The 26,408-nt window shown below is 41.6% G+C and overlaps 1 protein-coding gene across 1 annotated transcript in view; it reads left to right on the top strand.

Annotated features, from left to right (window-relative positions):
• Positions 1-5,592: 5,592 nt before the first annotated feature.
• Positions 5,593-26,408, top strand: part of PPM1E (protein phosphatase, Mg2+/Mn2+ dependent 1E) — a 192,231-nt gene continuing 171,415 nt past the window's right edge. The window contains exon 1 of the mRNA XM_040496989.1: positions 5,593-6,227. Coding sequence (XP_040352923.1) covers positions 5,770-6,227 — 458 coding nt within the window. The 5' untranslated portion in view covers positions 5,593-5,769. The remainder of the gene's footprint in view (positions 6,228-26,408) is intronic.

Raw genomic sequence — 26,408 nt, 5'->3', positions numbered from 1 at the left:
GAGACTGTCTTTTTTCCATTGGATATTCTTTCCAGCTTTGTAAAAGATTAGCTGACCATATAATTGTGGGTCCACTTCTGGGTTTTCTATTTTGTTCCATTGATCTATGTGTCTGTGTTTGCCAATATCATACTGTTTTGATAACTAAAGCTTTGTAATATAGCTTGAAGTCCTGAATTGTGATGCCTCCAGCTTTGCTTTTCTTCTCCAAGATTGCTATTCAGGGTCTTTTGTGGTTCCACACAAATTTTAAGATTGTTTGTTCTAGCTCTGTGAAGAACGCTGGTGGTATTTTGATAGGGATTGTATTAAATATGTAGATTGCTTTGGGTAGCATAGACATTTTAACAAAATTTTTTATGCCAACCCAGGAGCATGGAATGTTTTTCCATTTCTTTGTGTCATCTTCAATATCTTTCATAAGTGTTCTTTAGTTTTCGGGGTACAAATCTTCTACCTCTTTGGTTAGGTTTATTCCTAGGTATCTTATGGTTTTTGGTGTTATTATAAATGAGATTGACTCCTTGATTTCTCTTTCTGCTGCTTTATTATTGGTGTACAGAAATGCAACAGATTTCTGTTGATTTTGTATCCTGTGACTTTGCTGAATTTGTGTGTCAGTTCTGCAAATTTTTTTGGTGGAGTTTTTTTTTGGTTTTCTACATAGAGTATCATGTTGTCTGCAAATAATGAAAGTTTGACTTATTCCTTGCTGATTTGGATGCCTTTTATTTCTTTTTGTTGTCTGATTGCTGAGGGTAGGAGAGAAGTGTCTCTTTTTTTTAATGTTTGAGAGAGAGAGAAAGAGAGAGAGTGTGTTCACACAAGAGGAGGAGGGGCAGAGAGAGAGAAAGAGAGAGGGAGACACAGAATCCAAAGCAGGTTCCAGGCTCCGAGCTGTCAGCACAGATCCCAATGCATGGCTCCAATTCATGAACCATGAGATCATGACCTGAGCCGAAATTGGAAGCTTAACTGACTAAACCACCCACGTGTCCTTCCTGAGCCTCTTTTTTTTAAAAAAACACTAATCCCAAGACCAACCCTGCATGATGTAACCACTTCCCAAAGACTCCATCTAATAATACCGTCACCTTGGGGGTTAGGATTTCAACATATGAATTTTGGGAGAACACAAACATTGAGTCTATAGTAGGCAAGATTAGGAAGCTAGAAGCCACTGCCATTTGGCTGATGGACAAATGGAAGATGCTGTTTCTGGAGCTCAGAGACTGGTGTCATAGGCAAAAGTTGGAATATCAACAGACATGTTCAAGGGGAGCAAATCTATCAAGGAGATGCAGTAGACATTAGAACTGAAATAGGCAACAGGGAATAAATATCCTGGTTTTTCACCTTTCTTCCTACCTTCCAATTTCCTGCCAATACCTCCCACTGATCAAATTTCAGCTGGAAGTTGAATGTCAAGGAACCTGGTGAATACAGCCTGAAAGGTTCAGCCTCCCTACAATACAGACCGAAGAAGGGAGAAGGAATGGATATAAAAGCAAAAAGGACAGGGACTAACAAATTAATCAGTTCTTTTTAACTTTTTTTAATGTTTATTTTGAGAGAAGAGCATGGGGGAGGGGCAGAGAGAGAGAGAGAGAGAGAATCCAAAGCGTGTTCTGTACTGAGAGCCTGATGTTGGGCTCGAACTCATGAACCATGAGATCATGACGCTTAACCAACCAAGCCAACCAGGTGACCCCAATTCTTTTTAACTTTTAAAATCAATTTTATTCAGGTATAATTTACTTACAATGCCTTTATATAAAATGTACACTTTAATAATTTTTTTAAGTTTATTTTTATTTTTGGGGTGTTTGGGTGGTCCAGTTGGTTGAGCATCCAGCTCTTGATTTCAGCTCAGGTCATGATCTCACAATTCATAGGTTCAAGCCCTGCATTGGGTTCTGGGCTGACAACGCAGAGTCTGCTTGGGATTCTCTGTTTCCCTTTCTCTCTCTGCCCCTCCCCTGCTCACACACACTCTCTCTCTTGAAAATAATGAAATAAATAAAATAAAAACAAATAAATAAAACATTAAAAAATTTTTGTTTTTATTTTTTAAGTTTACTTATTTTGAGAGAGAGAAATAGAGAGCAAGCAAGCAGGGGAGGAACAGAGAGAGAGAGAGGGAGAGAGAGAATCCTAAGCAGGATCTGTGCTGTTAGCGCAGACACTGGGCTCCATCTCATGAACCGAGAGATCCTGACCTGAGCCAAGATCAAGAGTCAGGAGCTTAACTAACTAAGCCACCCAAGTGGCTTTAATAATTTTTGACAAAATGAATATACATATGTGACCACCCAGTTAAGATATAGAACATTTTAATCCCCTATTCCCTCCAAGTTCCTTTTCACTCCTTTGCCATGAATCTCCCATCCACCTTAGTTCCTGGCAACCACTATAGATTAGTTTGGCCTGTCCTGTCATTATAGATTTTTTGCCTCTTCTAGAATTTCATGGAAATGGAATCATATAGTATGTCTTCTTTTGTGCCTAGATTTTTTTTTTCATTCAGCATGTTTTTGAGATTCATCTATGTTGTGTTTATCAGCTTCTTTTTACTGCTAAGTAATAGCCTATTGCATGAATATACCACAATTTGTTTATCCATTCACCTATTGATGGACATCTGGGTTATTTCCAAATTTGAGCTATTATGAATAAAACTATTGTTAACATTTATGTACAAGGTTTTTTGTGGTGTGTATACGTGTTTGGTGGGCATGTTTTCATTTCTTGTGGATAAATATCTGGGAGAGGAATTGCTGGGTCATATAATAAAAAATTGCCAAACTCAACAATTCTTTTTAATTTTATAGATATGATCATTACTGTGAATGTCCATGAAAGGACATTGTGCATTTCCTCCAAAGAGCTAAGGTTAGAGGGAGGGCAATTCTTATGAGAAAAAAAAAAAAAAAACTCAGAGAATTTAAATACCCTTGATATATATGCTTCCATAGCTCAATATTTTTAAATACATAGTAAGAAAGGGATTGGGGAAGTGTAGAAGAGGAACTGAAAAGGAAAGTAAAGCAATGCAAAATAATGACTAAAAAGACTTCTTGACAATGGTAAAGTCATCCTACACAGCTGCTCTGAGATCCCAGCACTGCTGTCAGCAACCTTCTGTCAAAGCTATTTTGTCCAATGAATGCAATAGGAACCATATTTGTGAAAGAATATCTTTATTAATATAAGCAAATACACTTTCATTTATAGTAATATAGAGGTGTGGGCTTTTTCCTTTACTCTTAGTGGTAATGTTTCCCCAACATATAACACTTCCCTTTGATATGTGAGGTGAGTCATAAATTAATGTCACAAATAAATGTCATCTAGATGAGGGAGGCAACTACATTACAAAGTAGGAAGGTGTAGCTTGATATGAATTGTTACAGTTGACAGCTCTTGAACTAAATGACATCATGTCAAATTCTGAGATATTAAACAGTAGTTGGAATGTAAAGTTGTGGACATTTAGGTTTGCAGCCTTAAAAGTTTTGTCAATCTTTTCCAGACATTCTGAAAAGGAAATGAACAGGTGGATTGAAAACAAAGACAAATGAGGAGTTTAAAGGCTGTCTTGGCATTTCATAGGAAAGTTGTCTATGCTGGTGATATTTTATTTATTTATTTATTTATTTATTTTTTAAAATTTTCAACGTTTATTTATTTGTGGGACAGAGAGAGACAGAGCATGAACGGGGGAGGAGCAGAGAGAGAGGGAGACACAGAATCGGAAACAGGCTCCAGGCTCTGAGCCATCAGCCCAGAGCCCGACGCGGGGCTCGAACTCCCGGACCGCGAGATCGTGACCTGGCTGAAGTGGGGCGCTTAACCGACTGCGCCACCCAGGCGCCCCTATGCTGGTGATATTTTAAGCAAAACACATATAAATACATTTACCTTGTCTGGAAACAGACTTATTTATTGGGTCTTTCCATTTACTTTTGAGACAAAAATAAATAGTTATAGAGGACTCATGTGCATTACCCACTGTACGCTTTCTATCATATATTATTTAATCTCAAACCAGCAGAAAGAATGGATGTCTATTTTACTATGATGCTATATTACATGATGCTATATTACATGATGCTATATTACATGATGCTATTACATGATGCCCGTACATTAGTGAGCTCAACCCACTTAATCTTAAAATAACAGTATCAGGTCAGGGATTTAGAATACAGTATTATATGAAAACAGTTGGCAGGGAGACTCCTTCTTCTGCCATTAATAACTGACTAGAAATGGTATTTCAGACCCAGTTTCAGTTACGGGGTAGATAATTTGTGAACATGTTTTTCAAAGTAGAGAAAGAATCACTGTGTTTTTGCTGAATTATATGTTGCCATGGACATGGCAGTATGCAGTAATGATGCTATCATCTATACAGCTGTATAACACAGCTTCTCCCTCCCTCACCCCCCTCAGTAAGGCTTGAAAATAATAGGTTTGCGTGTAGTTTGGTAAGAAAATTAGGATCATTTGAAGTCGTTTCAGTTTCAATCTAAGAAAGAAAGAGGCTCCAGGGATGGGGAAGAAGAGCAAAGACAATGTACAAAAAGTACATATTATGTAATAAAGTGTAATATGTATTATGCAGAGACTACAGAGGGGTTTCTTGGTATGCTGGAAAACTAATGGCTTTGCAGCAAAAAGACCTGGATTTTAGTCCTTGTTGTATCACTTGTGTGTGACCTTGACCAAAGTCACCATGTCTTTATGGCTCAATTTTCTCATCTGTAAAATGGAACTATAATGATAATGCTATCTTCTACCTTAGGTGCTATTGTAAGGATTAAAGGGATGAAAACTTGTAAACTATAAAGTCCTATAAAAATAAGGCTTTATAGACATATTGCAGTGTTGAATCTTCAGAAGCAAGGAAGAGTAAAGGAAAAGGTTCTAGAAGGCTTCGGAAGCTGACAAACTGGGTTCTAATGACAATGCCATAGCTGGTAGTTGTGAAACCTTGAAGCAAGTAAAGTACCTTATCTTGGTTCCTGTTTTTGAGAAATGAGGATAACACCACTTTCTTCATAGAATCAAGTGAGAGAATATGTGCAAAGCAACCTATCACTTGGTAGGTGTTTGATAACCCCCTCCCCCAAACTACTTATTAAATTAATGTCATCAACAACAAAAGGTGTTAACACTGTAGTATCTTTCAACAGATACCTACGCCAAGGCAAGGCCGGGACAGATTAAAAAAAAAAAACTGAGGTAAATCTAATCCAAGTGGTAACCAACAGCTAGACTTGGGAGATGTCTTAGTTCACTCTCATCCTCTTGAGGCTAGGGTATCCGTACAATAAAGACAGGCAGAGTTGGAGAGCGGTCGATTCGAGTGTCCTTTGGACTCCGCGGGCTCGACGGGAGGGACCCTGAAATTCTTAATTAGAGCCGGTTGCCATGGCGACAGTCTCTAGGCAGCGTGGGCTGAGCTCTCGGGAGGGCTGGAGGGTGGGCTGCCGCTGGACCCTGAGCGCGCGCCCGTCACCAACTTTCCCTACAGACCCGGGAGGGGGCAGCGCGCTCCGCCCCCGCCCCCGGGCCGCGCACGTCCGCGGTCGGCGGCGCGCACGCCTGCGGGAGCCCTCTCCAGGCAACCTAGTGCTGATCGCTCGTGCCGGTGTGGCCGTTAACAGCCTTTGCGGGAGCCTGAGGCTCGAGAGCAGCCCCCTCCCCTTCCTGGACTCCCCCCCCTCCCCCACTTTCCCGGTCGGCCCCGGGGCATGAGTAGCGATGGCCGGCTGCAGCCCTGAGGAGAAAACTTACCGGCGCTTCCTGGAGCTATTCCTGGGCGAGTTTCGCGGACCGTGCGGCGGCGGCGAGCCTGAACCGGAACCCGAACCCGAGTTGGAGCCCGAGCCCGAACTGGTAGTGGCTGAAGCGGCCGAGGCTTCGGTCGAGGACCCCGGGGAGGAGGCGGCCGCCGTAGCCACGACGGAGGAGGGGGAGCAAGAGCACCAGCAAGACCCCGAGCCCGAAGAGGAGGCGGTGGAGGAAGAGGCGGCGGCGGCAGCAGAGGGCGAGGAGGAGGAGGCGGCGGCAGCCCGGGGGCAGTCGGCCGTGCCACCGCCGCCGCCGCAGCCCCAGCTGCCGCCTCTGCCCCCGCTCCCGCGGCCGCTGTCGGAGCGCATCACCCGTGAGGAGGTGGAGGGCGAGAGCCTGGACCTGTGCCTGCAGCAGCTCTACAAATAGTTAAGTAGCGGGGCTTGGCTGGGGGTGGGCCCGCTGTCTCCGCCGCATCGGCCTCGACGCGGCTCTCGGCCCCTCAACTGCTCTCCTTTCCTCTCTTCACCCCCACTCCCGCGCCTCGCGCCGTTGGAATCGCCCGAGCTGCTCCGACTCGGGCGGTCTCTGCGAGCTGCCCACGCCCGCCTCGGCCTCCGCGTCTCCTGCCTGACCGGGGAGCCGCCCCCGGCGCCCTCCCGCCGGCCTCGGCCCCTTCTTCCCGCTGCACCTCGGCTGCCCACTTCTTGTTCCACTTCACTAACCCCCTTTTCCTTCATGCTTCGGAAGGTCCTTTCTTCCCGTCTTATGAGCTCCCTCTTCTTCCCGGCTCCCTTCCTCTTCTTGGGAGGTTTCCTCCCACCCGGGTCTGTCTTTTCCCAGTCTGAGTCCCTTGTTGTTTGGCGGCGGAGAGACGCGACTCTTCTAGGCTGAGCTGCGAGGTGCCTTCTGCGTAACCGCAAGAACAGTGATAATAATACCGGCCTTAGAGCCACAGGAGAGACTGGGGTTGATTTTCCTTCGGGCGCTCAGCGTTGAAAGTGAAGCGGTGGTTAGATGGGCTTAATCCGCGGAAGCCGAGTGTTTTAAAGATTTTTGATAACTTGTAATTGAGGGAGGTGGGAAGGAATTGAGAGGGAAGGGTAAACACATTTTTACCAGCGAATCTTCAGGTGAAAGACACAGAGTCATAATTCGTTACAGTGGAAAAGTCAGGCTGGTTTGATAACATTGCAATTACGTGCAGTATTTTCAGTCCATTAAGTAAGTAGATGGGGTAGGGGAGAGAAAGCAGATGGCTTAGCTACACAGATGAAAGTCTAAAATAGAAAGGTCGAGGCTTTGCCTTTCATCCCAGTTCTGGTTTTTATGGGCTTGAAATAGAAACGGTTTACAATTGCGTTTCTTTCTAAATGGAATTGTTCTGAAATAATGACAGAGAAGAATACTGACAAATCTCTGAAAACATTGGTAAACCTGAGAGTGTCTTGGCATTCTGCTGATAGTTGTGATGAAAGGTGTTATTCTGGCTCCCTAAAAGTTTACTGCTGCAAGATTCACTGCAATTAAATTCAAACTCACTTCTTGGATTTTCTCAAAAGCCTGACTTGAAAGAAGGGCCTGGAAAGTAAATGTCAGGTCTTCATCCAATCTAACAGACATCTGACCAAATCATTCTTCCTGTTAAAGCAGAAGTTTATCAATAGGGAAAAAGCATTTAACGTATGTGCTGTAGAAGTGGACTGTGTTGATGTCCTACACTTTATAAGCTATTTAAAATTTAATTTTGAAATACTATCCGGTTACCAAAGTAATAATGCTTTCTGGGAAATGTAAAAAATAAAATGGCGTGTAATACCACCACCAAGGATAAACAGTATTAACATTTTAGAGTATTTCTTCCTAGTGTTTGAAAACTGTCATAGAAAAGGGCTTATGAAATGTCATTTTCAAACACTAAATAGACACTTGAAACTTCCTGCTTAAAATAAAATGGAAATGTTTACCAAAGTGGAGGAATTTATCTCAGCATCAGACTAATTTTATTTTGACAGCTCTTACCTTTACAAATGCAGTGACAGAATTAAAGAAACACAAACAGTAGAGAAGGTTCATTAAAAAGAGAGTCATTAATTTAAAACAACCATGAACATTTACCATTCAAGAAGATTTTGAAAAACTGAAATCTATATAAAGATGCTAAGATGGTAAGTAGATGTGTTTTTCCATATGGAAAGGAAGCAAGATTAATTTCAACATACATAAAACTAGAAAAAGTATTCAGATGCTAAAATGACCATTTGAGAACAGAAGTTTGGATTTGAAGTAACTAGCAAAGTTAGAAAATATTATTTCAGGGGCGCCTGGGTGGCGCAGTCGGTTAAGCGTCCGACTTCAGCCAGGTCACGATCTCGCGGTCCGTGAGTTCGAGCCCCGCGTCAGGCTCTGGGCTGATGGCTCGGAGCCTGGAGCCTGTTTCCGATGCTGTGTCTCCCTCTCTCTCTGCCCCTCCCCCGTTCATGCTCTGTTTCTCTCTGTCCCAAAAATAAATAAAAAACGTTGAAAAAAAATTAAAAAAAAAAAAAAGAAAATATTATTTCACCTTACATAAAAAACTTCACAATTTTTACTGTGTTTTGTGCAAAAACTATTAACCTATTTTTACTCGGATATAAAATGGCTGGCTTGTTTATGTAAAGTATCTTCAAACTCCTTAACAGATTAAAAACAAAAACATCTTCACGGTTTAAAAAACATACTTTTAACACTTTTAATTTTTTTTTTTTAATAAAAGAAAATCATATCAGTCACCAGAGTCAATACTGGAAGACACAGTAGAGGTAGATCATGTTTCTGTCTAAGCACTTTATTTTACAGATGAGAAAAGTGGATCTGAACTAACAAATGACAAATTATGTACAAATAGTTTTGATTTTTCTCAACATAAACTCTGAACTGCACAACTCTGCTTTACATATTTGAAATGATGGGTCCTCAAGTTTCCTAGGAAATATTTTGAAATGATTCTGATTAGAAATATGTTGAGAGGCGCCTGGTGGCTCAGTTGGTTAAGCGTCCACCTTTAGGTCATGGTCTCCCAGTTGGTGAGATGGGGTCTGGAATTGGGCTCTGGGCTGACAATGCAGAGCCTACTTGGGATTCTCTCCCTCTTTCCCTCTCTCTTTAAAATAAATAAATAAACTTAAAAAAGAAAGAAAGAAATAAAAAGATGTTGAAAATGTTGAAATTGCTTACTTGGGGAAGGTTATTTTTTTTTCCAAAATATTTTCTCAACCACCCACTCCTTATTTTGGGAATTCTTAATATGCTTTAAAAACTCTGTCATACTGGTCAAATGGTGCTAAAATTCTTAAATAGAGCTACCTGAACTATATATTCACCAATTTGATAGTGGGGACTAGTGTAAGAAGAAAATCACACTGCATTTAATACCAGTTTTTTTTTTTGTTTTTGTTTTTTAACGTTTATTCATTTTTGAGAGACAGAGAGAACGGAGTGTGAGCTGGGGAGGGGCAGAGAGAAGGAGACAATCCAAAGCAGGCTCTGAGCTGTCAGCACAGAGCCGGATGCGGGGCTCAAACTCACTGACTGCGAGATCATGACCTGAGCTGAAGTCCGACGCCCAACCGACTGAGCCACCTAGGTGCCCCTTTAATACCAGTTTTATAAGTCTGTAGTGTGTGTTTTCTGTCAGGATTTTATAACTATACAACATGTAGCTGCTAAACAGACTAAGCTTCTCTGAAGAAAAGAAGTAAAGGTGCTTATCTTCTCATTACTATTTTATGTTTAGACTGGTTGAAAGTAAAAAAAAAAAAAACAAACATAGTGAATGTTTTTCTCAATATTTTGCTTCTCAAGAATTTTAGAATAGGAACAGCGGATAGAGTTAAACATTCTTCATTTTGATAAAGTCAGGACTACCTTGAGATAAGCACTTATTTAGGTAAGTAAAGGATCAATGTTTAAATAAACAAAATATAGTTATAATTAGCAACTTAAAAGTTTTTCAGAGTAGTATTTGGGATGAAGTTTTTGCTTTCAAAATGGGAAATATATATTTAGATATCCTCTACTAGATAAAAACAACATGTAACATTTTGAAAGAATAAGAACAACAATTTGAAAATAGCAAAAGTCTCCTTGGATGGGAAAGACCTCTGTTGTGGGCTATTAAATACCTTTTTAAGGACCATTTAAACATTTTTTTCCTGTTTTAAACACTAAGAATCAATAATAAAAGCATGCAATATTTTAGAACTTTTACTGAGTTGATCTATTGTCATAAAAAATTCCAGTGATTTAGAACCTTTTTCTAATGACAATATTAGGGTTTCTGAGGTTAATGAGGGACTTGCTTTGAAAAGGTGGAAATGAGGATTATAGCTTTGAAATAGTTTGCAAATAAATAAATAAAAAGTTTACAACTGATCTTAGAGCAGATGTGAATATGAGGCTACATGTATAGGTTACATGGGTCAATACTGTATATTTGTCTACACTATACTGGGGATAAATCTATTTGTTTTCATCCAGAAGAAGCACATGCTCTGAAGTCTTTACTAGAGGTATATGTCATTACATTTTTAGAGCAGTTGTTTCCTCAGTTACTCATTGGACTTCTTGATGGGGAGACATATTCCAGCACCCTGGCAAAGTTAAGCAGTTCCATATAGTAATGAGGGGTGCAGGGGAATTTTAAAATGGCTTTGAAAAGAAAATCTTTGGTTATGGACACTAGTAATTCAGTTATATTGAATTATGTGAAACATTTAATAAGTTTCAGATAGTTCAGAAATTACTAAACTTTGTCTCACTTTTACATATATAAATAAAAAATAACTGCATGCAAGTTTTATAATATCATTCATTTAAAACTACACCTTTTTTCTTATTAGTAAGTAATAAGTAGGGGTGCTTGGGTGGCTCAGTTGGTTAAGTGTCCGACTCTTGATGTGATCCCATGGTTGTGGGATTGAGCCCTGTGTTAGGCTCTGTGCTGACATCGCGGAGCCTGCTTGGGAATCTCTTCTCTGCTCTCTGCCCCTCCGTTACTCATTTGTGCTCTCTCTGGCTCAAAATAAGTAAATGAACATTAAAAAAAAAAAGTAATAAATGTTCACTATAAGAAGCAGAGAAAATTCACATTAGCAAGAAGAAGAAAGATATCAAGCATTCATTGTTAACCATAGTTTTCAAGTTTTATTCCTGCCTCTCAGGCTGCTGCTTTTCTGTGAGCTTTTAGTACTCTGCCTATCCCTTGAATACTGATGTTTGGTCCTTAGCCTTTTCAACTCTGATGTCTTACTTGTTTGTAGTTGATACCAATTTCTCCCATGGCTTTGGTTATTTGATTCCCAACTCTGTTTCCATCTCTGCTTGGAAACAGCCCTACCTAGATATCCAAAAGGCTTCTCAAACTGTTCAGAACCTAATTCAATCTTCCAATTCCCTCTGTCTCCCTCAAAACAAACAAAACTAAAATCTGATTCTCTTTCTGGTGGGTCCATTTCTGATTTCTCTTTTTCTCACCCTTCACATTCAATAAATTTTGCCTTGTAAACATCTCATAGATATGTCCCACTACATTCCCACTGTCATTGTCATCTTTTGCCAATCTTACTCTTCTCCAGTATATTCTCCCCAGTATAAGTGATTCCTCTAGAATCTAGATTATGTAGATTGTCTAATTGTCACCTACTGCTTAAACATTTTTATTCTTTTCTCAGCTAGCCAGACTGTGCGGTTAAAGGCACAGTACTCCAGACCACTAAGTCTGCCCAAGACTTCTGACCCCAGCTGCAAGGAGTTAGGGTTCAACTACAGAGTTAGATGAAAGAGACCACACAAGACCACCCTCACTTCTGACATCAACTGTAAGTTTAGGGATTTCTCAAAACGACCCCTAGATTTGGTCACCTACTGGAAAGACTCACAGAACTCCCTGAAGGCTATTGTACTAATGGATATTGTTCATTATAGAGAAAAGTTACAAATTACAACCAGCCAGAGGCACCTGGCTGGCTTAGTTGGTGGAACATTCGACTTTTGATCTCGGGATTGTAAATTTCAGCCCCATGGTTGGGTGTAGAGATTGCTTAAAAATCTTTAAACAAAAAGCAAGGAGGTGCCTAGGTGGCTTAGTGGTTAAGCATCTGGCTCTTTTTTAAAAATGTTTGTTTATTTTTGAGAGAGAGAGAAAGACAGAGCCCGAGCAGGAGAGGGGCAGAGAGTGAGGGAGACACGGAATCCAAAGCAGGCTCCAGGTTCCAAGCTATCAGCACTGAACCCTGGCAGGGCTCGAATTCACAAACTGTGAGATCATGACCTGGGTCGAAGTCAGACACTTAACCAGCTGAGCCACCCAGGCACCCCAAGCACCTGACACTTGATTTCAGCTCAGGTCGTGATCTCCTGGTTCGTGAGTTGGAGCCCTGCACCCAACTCTGCTGATGGTGTGGACCCTGTTTGGAATTCTCCCTCTCTCTCCCTCTCTCTTTGACCCTCCCTCCCTCCCTCCCTCCTTTCCTGTCTCTCTCTCTCTCTCTCTCTCTCAAAAAAAAAAAATATATATATATATATATATATATATATTTAAAAAAAAAAAAACAACCCAGAAAACAAATTAGGACCAGCCAACAGAAGACATGCATGGACACAATCTAGGAGAGTTTCAAATGTGAAACTTCTATTGTCTTCAGGGATGTGCTTCCCTCTCCAGGATTGATGTGTGATAATAACACCTAGAGTATTCCAGCCCAAGAAGCTCACTCGAGCTTCAGCGTCCAGAGATTTTTTGTTTTGTTTCATTTTTAAATTTTATTTAAGTATATTCTATACCCAGCGTGGGACTTCAATTCATGACCCCAAGTTCAACAGTCGCACATTCTAAAAAAAACAAAAACAAAAACAAAAAACAACCTTCTTCCAACTGAGCCAGCCAGGGGCCCCAGTGTCCAGAGTTTTTATTGAGATTGATTGGTTGAACTGGAGGTCAGGCTGATACCATGTGGTCCCAGGGGCCCATCATAAATAATGAAGGCACTCCCATTACTCCAGAAATTCCAAAGTTTAGAGGTTACCTCCTGGGAGCCACAGACAAAGGCCAGACCTCTCTCCGGGCAAAGCCAAGTTCTTTACTGTATACCTTCATTACTTATCTCTCCATTGCTCTTCAGGTAAAATTCAAAGAAGGCCTTATAATCTTATCCCATCAGCCTCATTTCTGAATCACTGTCTGCTGACTCCATCCCACCTCTACAGCTCTAGAAACTACGGCTATTTTAGACTACTAATATATTAGTTTGAACATGCCATGTTTGGTCTTACCTCTGCACTTTTGCATATAACACAGTATTCCTTCTACCTAGAATACTATGCACCCCCACTACCACCCTTCCCAGTCCAATCTCTTACCCATTCTTTAGGTCTCCATTTAACAGCTTATTCACCATCCCCACACTCATGAGTTAAGTGTCTCTTCCATGTGCCCCTCTAGAATACCCAATGCCTTTTCCTGTTGTAGCACTTGTTTGATTCATTATTTTTTTTGTCAACAAATATGTGTTTTTTACTAGAGCAGTGGTTTTCAAAGTGAGGTGTACCCAAAACAATCCATTAGGGCAAAAGAAGAAAATACTGAAATCTATTTACTTGTATACAAAATGCAAGTGTAAGTGCTGTTAATACTTGATGTGTTGATTTAGATGGGCAGTTCCGTGTGACAACTGATTTTATGTCAAGCATGGTAAATGAGGTATACTGATGAAATGCAAGTTTCACAGGTTAGAAGAATCAACACTGGCACCCTCCCTCCCATTTTTCAGAATGTTATGAAGTATTGCAGTTTACCTACACTGATTAAATGGATTTATTATATTTCCTGGTTTTAACAAAATTAACCCTCACAAAATGGATGTTTGGCTTTAAAAATTCCTGCAAAACAAAATAAAAATTCCTGCAAAGAAATCATAGGTTTAATATAATATTTGTAAGTGTAAGAAACAACAAAACTCGATTGCCTGTGCTTCTCCCATACTTAGTTACATAAGATTTTTTTAAAAAAGAGAATATCCTATCTGATTAGAAATCAACAAGAATGGATTTATTAAGTAGATTATGTGAAATAATGAAATACAGGTTATTCAAAGAAATACCCAAATATTACTTGCGAGGGGTGCCTGGCTAGCTCAGTTGGTAGAGTATGTGACTCTTTTTTTTTTTTTTTATAAATTTTTTTTTTCAACGTTTATTTATTTTTGGGACAGAGAGAGACAGAGCATGAACGGGGGAGGGGCAGAGAGAGAGGGAGACACAGAATCGGAAACAGGCTCCAGGCTCTGAGCCATCAGCCCAGAGCCCGACGCGGGGCTCGAACTCCCGGACCGCGAGATCGTGACCTGGCTGAAGTCGGACGCTTAACCGACTGCGCCACCCAGGCGCCCGGAATATGTGACTCTTAACTTGAGGGTCGTGAGTTCAAGCCCCACATTGGGCATGCAGCCTACTTTAAAAAAAAAATTACCTGTGAGAGTTGTGTGCAAATGTGCATGTGTGTATGTATGTAATTTATAAATATCTGTATACATATACAGATATTCCATATATATATATATGTGTGTGTATATATATATATATTTACACACACATACATACACATACATGGTAGGGGAGAGAGAGCGCAAAAAGTATACACACATTGGGGAGGAGGTTCGTGGTGCTCCAAATATTTTGGTAGGGTGTCTGAGCAAGTGTTTGGAGCCATTTGCATTAGATTTATTAGCTACATGTTTGCCATCATATCCCTAGGTTAATATTGAGAGGGACATGTACAACACACAATAAATATTTGCTGATCCAGTGAATGAACTGAGATTTTTAAAAAAGATAGTTCTGGGGTGCCTGGGTGGCTCTGTCGGTTGAGGGTCTGACTTCGACTCAGGTCATGATCTCACAGTTTGTGGGTTTGAGCCCTGTATTGGACTCTGCGCTGACAGCTCAGAGCCCGGAGCCTGCTTCAGATTCTGTTTCCTTCTCTCTCTGCCCTGTCCACCTGGCTCTCCGTCTCTCTCTGAGAGCCGGATATTTTTAATTTAAAATAAATTAAGTAAATAAAAATAAAAATAAGTAAATTAAAAATAAAGATTTTAAAAATGTAGTTCTTACAATTTTAAACTGCTTTTTTAAAAACTTAGTAAAAATAAAAAACTTATTAAATTTTGAACTTTTAAGTGTATGGAAAATAAAATAATGCACTCATCACCCACCCTTAGCAATGATCAATTTGTGGCCAATCTTGTTTCATCCTAACCTCCAGACATCTCACCCCACCTCCCATTATATCCTATGTAACTTTAAAATGAACACTCAGTAATTTAATCACAATTCTATTGGTCTTTTAGGTGTTAACCAATTTTTGGTTACTCTAAGAATACTGTGATGCTCATACTTTGAGCAAACTTTTAATTTTCTTAGTGTGTAGTTCTATTGTTGGGACTGTGTTAAAACATATTTACATATTTAAGACTTTTCATTCACAGTTTTAAAATGTCCTCTAACAAGGTTTTATTAGTTTACCCTCTAGCAGATATATGTTTAAAAAGAATATTTTTTGGGGCACCTGGATGGCTCAGTTGGTTAAGCGGCCAACTTGGGCTCAGGTCATGATCTTGCGGTTTGTGAGTTCAAGCCCTGCATCGGGCTCTGTGCTGACAGCTCAGAGCCTGGAGCCTGCTTCAGATTCTGTGTCTCCTCCTCTCTCTGCCCCTCCCATGCCCATGCTCTGTCTCTCTCTGTCTCTCAATAATAAATAAACATTAAAAAAAAATTAAAAAAAATAAAAAGATTTTTTTGTATTATGAAATATTTTAAATATTTACCAAATAGAATAATAAAGCAAATATCCATATACCCATTATTCAGTTTCAACAAATTGTCATAATTAGGATCATTTTAAAGAAATGAAACATTTCATATGGAATTGAAGATTTTGTTTTCACTCTCTTCTCTAAACCTATTTCCTTTTTCTCAAAGATAATCTGAGGATTCTTGTAATGTATCCTTCTGTATTTTTATATTTTTACTACATATGAATTTGTATGGTCTCAATGTATGCTGGGCTTTTAATTTGCTTTTGTTTTTATAAATAGCTATCTTGAGACTTTAAAAAAGATTTGTGTTGATACATAGAGATCTAGGTTTTGGGTTTTTTTTTTCATTTTAGCTACTATATAGCCTTCCATTGTCTGATTGTATTATGACTTATTTATCCAATCTATTGACAGACATTTGGGTTGTTTCTAATTTTTGCATATTATGCACTCTATTAGTTTAATAATAGCTACTGTAATGGGTAAATCCTAAAATCTCAAAAGCCTAACATAGTGTTAATTGCTTGCTCACAGAGTAACCCTCAATGGAGAAGAAAGGGCTGTGTTCTATAGAGTGATTAAGGGATTCAGGCTAATAGAGGGTATGTCACCTTCAACCTGTAGTTTCCAAGGTTGCTTTAGGCATCAACATCCATGCAGCAAGCAAGCATAAGAAGAGTAGAGGATGGTGTTGGAAGTTTTTAGGAGCAGTCTTTAGAAAGGACAAAGGACATATATAATTCTTCTCACTTTTCATTGAATAGAATGCAAGTCATGTTGGCACCACCCATGGCCCACATTTCACAGCAAACAGAACCGAGAACAACTCTACACCATGGAAAAAAGAACACAGAACTTTGATGGAGAGCTGGCATTCTCTGCCCTTCAGATAATTCTACAGTTTGGTCATGTCTCCTTGTGCATGTCTTTATAGATTTCTTGGGTATATATCTAAAAGTGGGATTGTCAGATTGAAGTTACTTACACTTTTACTCTGTTAGACATTGCCAGATTACTTTGTCCAACTTCATTGTATAAGAGGTTTGGTTTGTCAGTGTTCTCACTAATATTTGAACTGCTATACCAGTCAGCTAGTATTTTTACATAGCTGTATGCCAGTAATGTCACTGAACTATAATGGAAAGAGAATACTTCTAGTTGGCTGGCATTTTGGAAGAGGACACTCACCTAGAAGTCTAGACCAGTGCTATCCAAAAGGAGTATAATTGAACCACATATATAATTGAAAATTTGGTAACCACATTTTAAAAATTGAAAGACAGGTGAATTTAGTTTTAATAATTTAGTTAACCAAATACAGTATATCCAAATATCATATATCAAAACATATTACCATTTCAACATGTAATCAATATTAAAATATTATTTTTAATTTTAATTAAAAAAATTATTTTAGAGAGAGAATGTGAGCAGGGGAGAGGGGTGCAGAGAGAGAGAGAGAGAGAGAGAGAGAGAGAGAGAGAGAGAGAGAAAATCTTAAGCAGGCTCCATGCTCAACATGGATCCTGAAGTGGAGCTTGATCCCATGACCCTGGGATCATGACCTGAACTGAAATCAAGAGTCAGACACTTAACTGACTGAGCCACCCAGGTGCCCAAAGACATTACAATTTTTTATACCGAGTTTTCAAAATCCTGTGTATCTTTTGCACTTATAGCACATCTGACTTTAGAATATCATACTTCAAATATTTAGGTACCATATCAGGCTAGTGACTGTATTGAATCACACGGGTTTCGTTAAATAACAAAAACTTTAATTCTATAACGCGTATCTGACATTTAATTTCAAAGTCACATTTAAATGGGTCCTCCAGTCACCATCTACATCTTTATTCAGTTTTTGGAGGAATAGCAAGCTGAATTTATTTTTTTAGATTTCTTTCTTGACAAGAGAATAATCTGATTTAGATTACTGAATTGTTAACTTTTCACGGAGTATAGGGGGTGATAGTTTTGTTACTTTTCTGTTGTTGTGTAATGTGTTACCCAAACTTAGTGGCTTGAAACAATGCCTATTGTTTTCTTACAGTTAAGTCCAGGAATGTTCCACTAGGTTCTCTGCTTAAGGTCTCAACTTAAGACCAAAGTGTTGGCCGACTGGACTTATCTGGAGGCTCAGGAGAAGGCTCCACTTCCCAAGCCTATTCCGGTTGTTAACAGAATCTAGATCCTCATGAAAGATCTGAGGTCTCTATTTCCTTGGTAATTGTCAGGTGGGAGCTGATTATCATTCCTAGAAGCCACCCACATTCCTTCTCACAGAGCCCTCTTCATTTTCAAACCACTAATGGCACATCAAAATCCTTCTCATTCTTCAAATTTCTTTGGCTTCTCTTGCTGCCAGAGAAAGCTGTCTGCTTTTAAGACTTCATTTGATTAGGTCAGATCCACTGAGATAATCTCCCTATTTTCAGATCAACTTGCTGTACAATATAACACAATCATAGAAGTGATATTTCATTAGTATCCACAGATTTTAGCGGTTAAGAGTGGGGCATCTTTGGGGGACCATTTTAGTAATTTTTCATACCACAATAGAGAAGCAAGATGGCAGAACATTTTAATTATTTTGTTTCAAAGTCTTTTAATTCCACTTGTAAATGAAAGAAAAATAGTCTGCCCATTTCTTTTTGTCTTCATTTCCACCAGCTTGGACCAAGTTTTCATCAACTCTTACTTAGCTTCCTGTAGCAGTGTTATGCCCAGAATTCGTGATCCCCAAAGACCACTAGGGAGCTGAGTCCGATGCAAAAGCAAAGAGCCTTTATTCGAGCTAGCTCGAGCTCAATCCCCTACCTGCACCGACACAGCGGTGAGATACCAGGGAAAGAGAGCGAGTTTCAAAAGGACAAAGGTTTTATTGGGGCCTAGGGGCAGTTGGTGAGGTAATGGCTATGGCCTCAGCCGATTGGCTGGGGAAGGGTCCTGGGGAAGGGTCCGAGTCCTGTTAGGCAGGTGAGGTGGGGGTTACTCAAGGGGAGGAGGTGTGGTCAAGGTGAAGGACACAGAACAAGATGGAGTCAGCCGGCGTAGGCCCGCCCTTTCATTCCCCCCTTGTCATGTAGCTTAGGGACCCAATCATGGGACCGGCTGCATTTATGGTGACAAGGGGAACAGAGTTTGGAGGTTTACGCAAAGTTCTGGGAACCAAGTGTCCCTGGGGTGGCTCTGGGACGTCTGATTAAGTATTGTCCCCGAGCTGGTGTCTATGATCTGCCAGGTGATGTTTTGGGGGGCATGGGGACTCCTGGCAGCATGAGCAATGACAAGCAGAGTTAACAGAGTTACCAATATTAGGTAGGTCAAATGCGCTGTAGCTTGAGCTTGAGCGGGTTGTGTTGGTCCCGACTGATGGCCCGTCATGTGACAACGTCCTTCCAGATAGAGGAGGGGTCCGCTGGCTGAGCGTGGGTGTGATGGACCCAGGTCGCGATGCCGTCTACCTTGAGAGCGGTGGGGGTTGTCAACACCGCGATGTAGGGTCCCTTCCAGCGGGGCTCGAGAGTCTCTCGGTGGTGCCTCTTGACATAGACCCAGTCTCCCAGCCTGTACTGATGAGGTGTCGGGATCGGGCCAGCCTCGTAGATGGCACGGAGACGCAGCCAAATGTCTTCGTGCGCCCTCTGGAGCCCTCTCAAGGAAAGAAAAAGTTCTTGATCTTTAAACTCAGCAATAAGTTCAGCTCGAAGGCTGGGAATAATAGGGGGTGGCCTGCCAAACATGATCTCGTAGGGAGTAAAACCCAGAGTGTAAGGAGTGTTTCTAACCTGGTAAAGGGCGTACGGTAGGAGAGTCACCCAGTCCCCGCTAGTCTCCATGGTTAATTTGGTAAGGGTCTCTTTTAGGGTTTTATTCATTCTTTCTACCTGTCCTGAGCTCTGGGGCCTATAAGCACAATGTAATTTCCAGTTTGCCCCCACCGCCTTGGCTACTGCCTGTGTTACCTGCGAGATAAAAGCTGGTCCATTGTCTGATTCTACCATGGCAGGAAAACCATACCTGGGTAACATGTCTTCTAGTAGCTTCTTAGCCACCGTCTGAGGCGTTTCATGCTTGGTTGGGTATGCCTCCACCCAGCCAGAGAAGGTGTCTGTAAATACCAGGTCCTCGTGTAGTGCCTCGTCGAAGATGGTGGGTGAATTTTTGAAGCCCTGAGGTAGCCGTGTCCAGGTGAGTTGCCCACTGTAGCCCTCCTCCGGATCATGCCACTCAAAGGCGAACAAGGGTTGGCTCTGGGGTGCCAACGGCAGACTGAAGAAGGCGTCCTTTAAATCTAGTACAGTATACCAGACCCTGGAGGGTGCCAAGGAGCTCAAGAGAGTATATGGGTTGGGAACAGTTGGGTGTATGTCCGCGACCCTCTTATTTACTTCCCGGAGGTCTTGTACCGGTTGGTATTCATTTGTGTGAGGGTTTTTGACCGGCAGTAAGGGGGTGTTCCAGGCAGACTGGCAAGGAACTAGTACCCCTAGGCTTCGTAGTCTCTGGATGTGTGGCTGGATCTCCTTCCGGGCCTCCTGAGACATGGGGTATTGTTTGATCCTTACCGGACTCTCTCCTGGCTTGAGCTCTACCAGGACTGGGGTCCTATGAGCAGCTAGTCCCATCCCCCCTGTCTCTGCCCAAACCGAGGGGAATTCTTGTAGCCATCTGTCTATATTATCCTCTCTCAGGAGCGCCTCCTGGTGGAGGAGGTATTCATCCTCCAGTTTCATGGTCAGGACCTGGATGGGGTGGCCCTTGCCATCGGTGACCTGAGGCCCCCCTTGTCTGAAAGTTATCTGAGCTCCAATCTTGGTCAGTAAGTCCCGTCCTAACAGCGGGTAGGGGCATTCTGGTATTACCATAAAGGAGTGGGATACCCGGCCCGTTCCCAAATCTACTGTTCTTCGGGTAGTCCATGAATACTGGCTCATACCAGTTGCCCCTTGTACCCAGGACTTCTTGTTGGCTAGTTTTCCTTGTGGGGTGTGGAGGACCGAATGTTGTGCTCCGGTGTCGACAAGGAAGTCAATAGGGGTCCCCTCCACTTTAAGAGTTACCCTGGGTTCGGGGAGAGGGTCCGAACCCCGACTCCCCTAATCACTTAGTTCATCTAGCTCTAGGACTTTTACTCGATCAGTCTTGCTTCCCTTCCCGCCGGCTCTTTTTGGACAATCTCGGGCCCAATGCCCTATCTCCTTGCAGTATGCGCACTGATCCTTCTGCAGCCTCTGCTTCCCCCGCCTTGGTGGTTCCTTTACCTTTTCTTGCGTCGTCTGCCAGCTGCCGGAGACGGCGGTCTCGTTCCTCGGGGAAGTCAGCAGTGGTAGCTAGTAGTATTCTGGCCAGGTCTCGAGTCTGCTTACTGCTGGCAGTCGCCATGGCGCGAGCCTGCTTGTCTTCAGGAGGCTCCCGGTTATTATATACCTTTTCGGCTACCACCAGTAAGTCCTGCAGACTTTTTTCTCCTAGTCTATCTATTTTCTGTAATTTTCTCCTAATGTCTTTGGCCGATTGGTTTACAAAGGCCATGATAACAGCTGCCTTGCTTTCTGGAGCCTCTGGATCCATGGGGGTATAGGTACGGAATGCCTCCATGATCCGTTCTAAAAAGGCAGCCGGAGATTCATCTTTTCCCTGTTGTAAATTTCCTACCTTGGCCAAATTGGTTGGCTTTCTAGCAGCCATTCGGAGACCCCCCATTAGAGTCTGGCGGTAGACCCGGAGCCTCTACTTACCTTCTGCCGTGTTGAAACCCCACTGGGGCCGAGTTAAGGGGAAGGAGGCATCTATCTGAGCCTGGTTGGTGGTGGGATTCCCGTCTGCACCCGGAACTAGTTTTCGGGCCCCACTGAGGATTCTTTCTCTTTCTTCAGTCGTGAACAGGACCTGCAAAAGCTGCTGGCAATCATCCCACGTGGGCTGATGGGTAAAAAGAACAGAGTCTAATAAATCAATAAGCCTTGCCGGTTTCTTGGAAAACTTAGGATTCTGAGCTTTCCAATTGTAGAGGTCACTAGTGGCGAAAGGCCAATAGTGATGGGGCTGATTCCCCTCTGCGTCTGGGGGTCCGGTGGCTCACAGGGGCAGAATAATGGAGTCAGCAGTGGAGGCGGATTGCTCCCTCTGAGCCCTTTGTCTGGTAAAGGGCGGGCTTCCCCCTGGAGCGTTTCCGCCTCCCACTCTCGGAACAGCGTCTGCCTCCCCCGGAGGGGGAGGATGGTGTTCTTCCGGCATCCTAGAGGGATTATACGGGGGAGGAAAAATTAATTCTTCTTCAGTACCCCCCTGTAGGACAGGGTAGAAGGGTGCTGAAGGCTGGGTAAGACTTTTCCTCCTCTCTGTCTCCTGCAAAGCAAGAATGGGTTTTGGCTCCAGAGGGAGCAGGGTTAGGAAGGGCTTAAGCCAAGAGGGTGGGTCTTCTACAAGGTCCTGCCAAGTGATAATGTAAGGGAGCTGATCAAGATGGCCCATCTTAGGCTGAGAGATGATACTCCTGACTCGGTGGATGGTAGGGAGGTCGAAGGTCCCCTCTGGTGGCCATCCGACATTGAAAGTTGGCCACTCGCTAGAAGAAAAAAACTGCAACTGACCCTTTCGGACTTCCACACTGAGGTTGTTAGCTCTTCCCCTCACATCCTTAAAGTGATCAATCATAATACTTAGAGGAGTAGTCTGAGTCTGTCCCATAACGTCTGTCCAGTAAGTCCACAGAACAAAGCAGAGAAACACAAAAACAGACAGAGGGCCCCTAGAAAGTCTTCCAACTCCATGGAAGCACAACTGCAAGCTAGCTTAGACCTTTGAGGGGATTCCATGTCCCTCCAAAACTGATGAGGGGATTCCACGTCCCTCCAAAGACGACGGCCTCACGCCGACCAGCGGGAGCGACCCGCCTCATCTCAGACCTTTGAGGGGATTCCACGTCCCTCCAGAAGGGAGAATCAGAACGTTATCCGAAACTCCTGGCCCGTGGTCCTCCAGTGCATCCACTTAGACCGCGTTGGGCACTACCAGAATTCCAGAAATGAGCTCACCCAGAAAAGACAGAACAAACAGACACTAACCGTGGCCAGTCAGGCTCTCCGGGTTGGGGGTCCCTCGAGGGTCTTGGGGATTCCGGATGAGCCCCCAAATGTTATGCCCAGAATTCGTGATCCCCAAAGACCACTAGGGAGCCGAGTCCGATGCAAAAGCAAAGAGCCTTTATTCGAGCTAGTTCGAGCTCAATCCCCTACCTGCACCAATGCAGCGGTGAGATACCAGGGAAAGAGAGCGAGTTTCAAAAGGACAAAGGTTTTATTGGGGCCTAGGGGCAGTTGGTGAGGTAATGGCTATGGCCTCAGCCGATTGGCTGGGGAAGGGTCCTGGGGAAGGGTCCGAGTCCTGTTAGGCAGGTGAGGGGGGGTTACTCAAGGGGAGGAGGTGTGGTCAAGGTGAAGGACACAGAACAAGATGGAGTCGGCCGGCGTAGGCCCGCCCTTTCAGCAGTACTCTATAAACTATTCTTCCACATTTCCCTCCCGTCCATTGGTTTTCCATTCAGCAGTTGTCTGACCTCATCTTGATCTGGCTCTGTGCTCAGTTATGTTTCAATCACAGTGGTCTTCCTTTAGTTCCCAGAATCTGCCCTGCTCTGTCAGAGGGTCTCCGAGCTTTTGTTTTCTTTGCCCAAGCAGCTTTTCCCCTTCTTTCCAACTACCCAACTCAACCATTAGGTTTAAAGTATCTCTTTCTCATAGAGGTGTTTCCTTAGCTGTGGTCTAAATTAAGTTTTGTTTTTGGTTTTCGTAGCATCCTTTTTTCTTTAGACCCATTTATCACAATTTATATATATGCATGCATTAGTTGTTTAACGTATCTTCTCCCAAATGCGGGCCAGAGATAAGAATGTTTTGTTGTTCTTTGTGTATCCAGCATCTAGTACAAGTCCGGGCCCATACCATAGTAGGCAGTTATTTGCTGAATAAATGAATGAATCGTCAACTTATTTTGTGTTTGATCTACCATGTTGTTTCCTTTCCAGATTTTTATAGGCCTATTCTCATTCTCTTCTTTCTCTTTGTTATTATTTTATTCTGCGGCTCTCTGAATTGTAGAGGAGCTTGGTTTCCTATTGTATGTTATTTTTCGTATGTTAACATTTTCAACTAGCTATACCAATGTTTACAGTTCTCATCTTTAGCACTCCACATTTTTGCAAAATGAACATTTTCAGTGGCTTAAAAGAGTTTTCATGTAAATTCTTTGAGAATATTGTGAACAATGAAAAGTTCGAATAATAATGATAATAATACTGTAGACAGAGGAAGCTAGTTAAAAGAGCTAGTTAAAAGGGGCGCCTGGGTGGCTCAGTCAGTTAAGCTTCCAACTTCGGCTCGGGTCATGATCTCACGGTTCGTGGGTTCGAGCCCCGCATCGGGCTCTGTGTTGACAGCCGGGAGCCGGGAGCCTGCTTCAGATTCTGTCTCCCTCTCTCTCTGCCCCTCCCCCACTTGCACTCTGTCTCAAAAATAAACAAACATTAAAAAAAAAAAGAGCTAGTTAAAAGATTGAGAAGATTTTTAATTCTTTGTGTGTGTTTTCACTTAAGGTTTTACCTTCTGGTGTAAAGGTCTGAGGAGGACCAGTCCATTACTTCTTGTTTTAGTTTTAAGTCATCAAGGAAAAAGAATCAAAAGAACCAATCTGCTCGTTAGAAATATCAAACATAGTTTTCTTCCTGGTGACTTGATTCCATAATGATATATACAATTCCGACAGAAAGGTTATAGTTATTGTTTGGTATGAATTTGAAGTATTTGACCTACTTACCACAAGACAGAACCTCTCATCTTTGATCTTACATAGGAATTTCTTATTCACATTTCTCTATGCTGTGAATCTAAAAATAAAAACTAAAACAAAAAAATTGCTTTTTAATTAGCCTTTTTTTGATAATTATATTGTGCTACAGCTAATATTTACCTTTGCATTAAAAAAACAAGCAACAAAAAATAAAATGTAATGCCTTTAAGGTGATATGTATAGTGTTTGCAAAATTGTGTTTGAGGTATGTGATACATAAAATTCTTTCTTAGGCCAAAACTCTAGAGGGCAGGAATCAGGTTGTGAACATGTTCTTATTGAACCTATAAGTTATCACATAAATATGAGAGGTGACCATCATTAAATCAGGCTGTCACTGATTTTGCAATAGAAATGACCTCTGAAGTTTTGAGATTTGATTTCTGGCAATTGTGAATATTTATTAGTTCTTACAGCCTTCGTTTAAGGCAGCTTATAAATACAGTGTCATCTGTTACTTGGATTTGTCATATTCACAATCTACTTATATGCAATTAGAAGAATAAAAAATATCTTCAACTTTTCAAGGTCATGGAAAGTTAACTGCATTTAGAAACAATTTTCAGTCTTTTAAAACATAAATATGAATTTGCATTTAAATGCTCTTTGCCAGGATATTCTCTAATCTTGGATTGGTAAATATAAATATCTTTCTATAAGACTTAGTTAACAGTGTAAACCTGCAGAGAATCGGCATTGTCTGCACCTGAAATAATGATTGTGGAACTAGTTGTAGTTATAAGTTGCTCCTGTTTCTTATGTTGCTACTACATTTATTGAGAGCTTGTCCAAGGACTATTTTATTTGATATTAGGTTCTATTATTAACCCATTTTGCAGATGTGAAAGCCAAGTCACAGTTTAAAGAACTTTCTCAAGTGTTCACTATTAGTGGTTATCACTAGGAAATCAATCAGGGAGACTCACCTGAGAGCTTTGAAGTTTGTTTTATGATTTTTCATGGTGTGTTACAAACATACTTTTGTAGGGAAGAATCTCAGTGAAGATACAATTCAGTTGTTTGAATTTTGACCAATGTTTTTGCTTAATTCACTCTGCTTACCTCTTCTTGCTTTGATTACTTTAGTAGCCTCCCAGCCATTAGTCTCCTCCCTCTAATCTAGCCTTACTGGATTTTCTAACACAATTGAATTCTCTGTATTTCTCTAAAGATATCATGTTATTTCTTGGCTGTTTGCCTTTGTAGGTGCTGTTACTTCTTCATGGAACATCTACTTTCCCGGCTAACTATAACCTCTCTTTTGAGGGAGAGAGTGCAGTTGGATTTTCATTTCATCCTCTACCTTGAAAGTCCATCTTGCTAAGGTTTTACCGATAAGGAGCAGTCTAAAATGTTTCTACCTAATATTTTCCTGAACTCTTGCTTCTAATGAAAGAAAAGACTAACAATTAGTGCTGCTTATTAAAAATACAGCTTGGTGTATAGTTCATAACAGTGGCAAACAAACATGTCACTATTCCATTTTATACTTGACTAAACCTGCCCTTTTAGATCTTTTAATTTCAATATTGTTGAAGTAGCCAAAGGCACATATTTTCTATACAGTTTTAATGTCTAATGTAGTAGTCATCTACTCAATGTAGTAGTTATTTTGGGAAAGAAATCTTAAAAACATTTTTTTTAAATTAAGTAAGAAGAGAAATCGATTTTTAAATGTTAATTTATTTTGAAAACGGAGAGACCACACCCGAAAAGCAAATAACCCAGTGAAGAAATGGGCAGAAAACATGAATAGACACTTCTCTAAAGAAGACATCCGGATGGCCAACAGGCACATGAAAAGATGTTCAGCGTCGCTCCTTATCAGGGAAATACAAATCAAAACCACACTCAGGTATCACCTCACGCCAGTCAGAGTGGCCAAAATGAACAAATCAGGAGACT

The sequence above is a fragment of the Herpailurus yagouaroundi genome, unplaced genomic scaffold (genome assembly GCF_014898765.1).
Source record: "Herpailurus yagouaroundi ecotype Mexico unplaced genomic scaffold, PumYag 189, whole genome shotgun sequence".
Taxonomy (NCBI): domain Eukaryota; kingdom Metazoa; phylum Chordata; class Mammalia; order Carnivora; family Felidae; genus Herpailurus; species Herpailurus yagouaroundi.
This window is presented reverse-complemented; position numbering and strand designations above follow the sequence as displayed.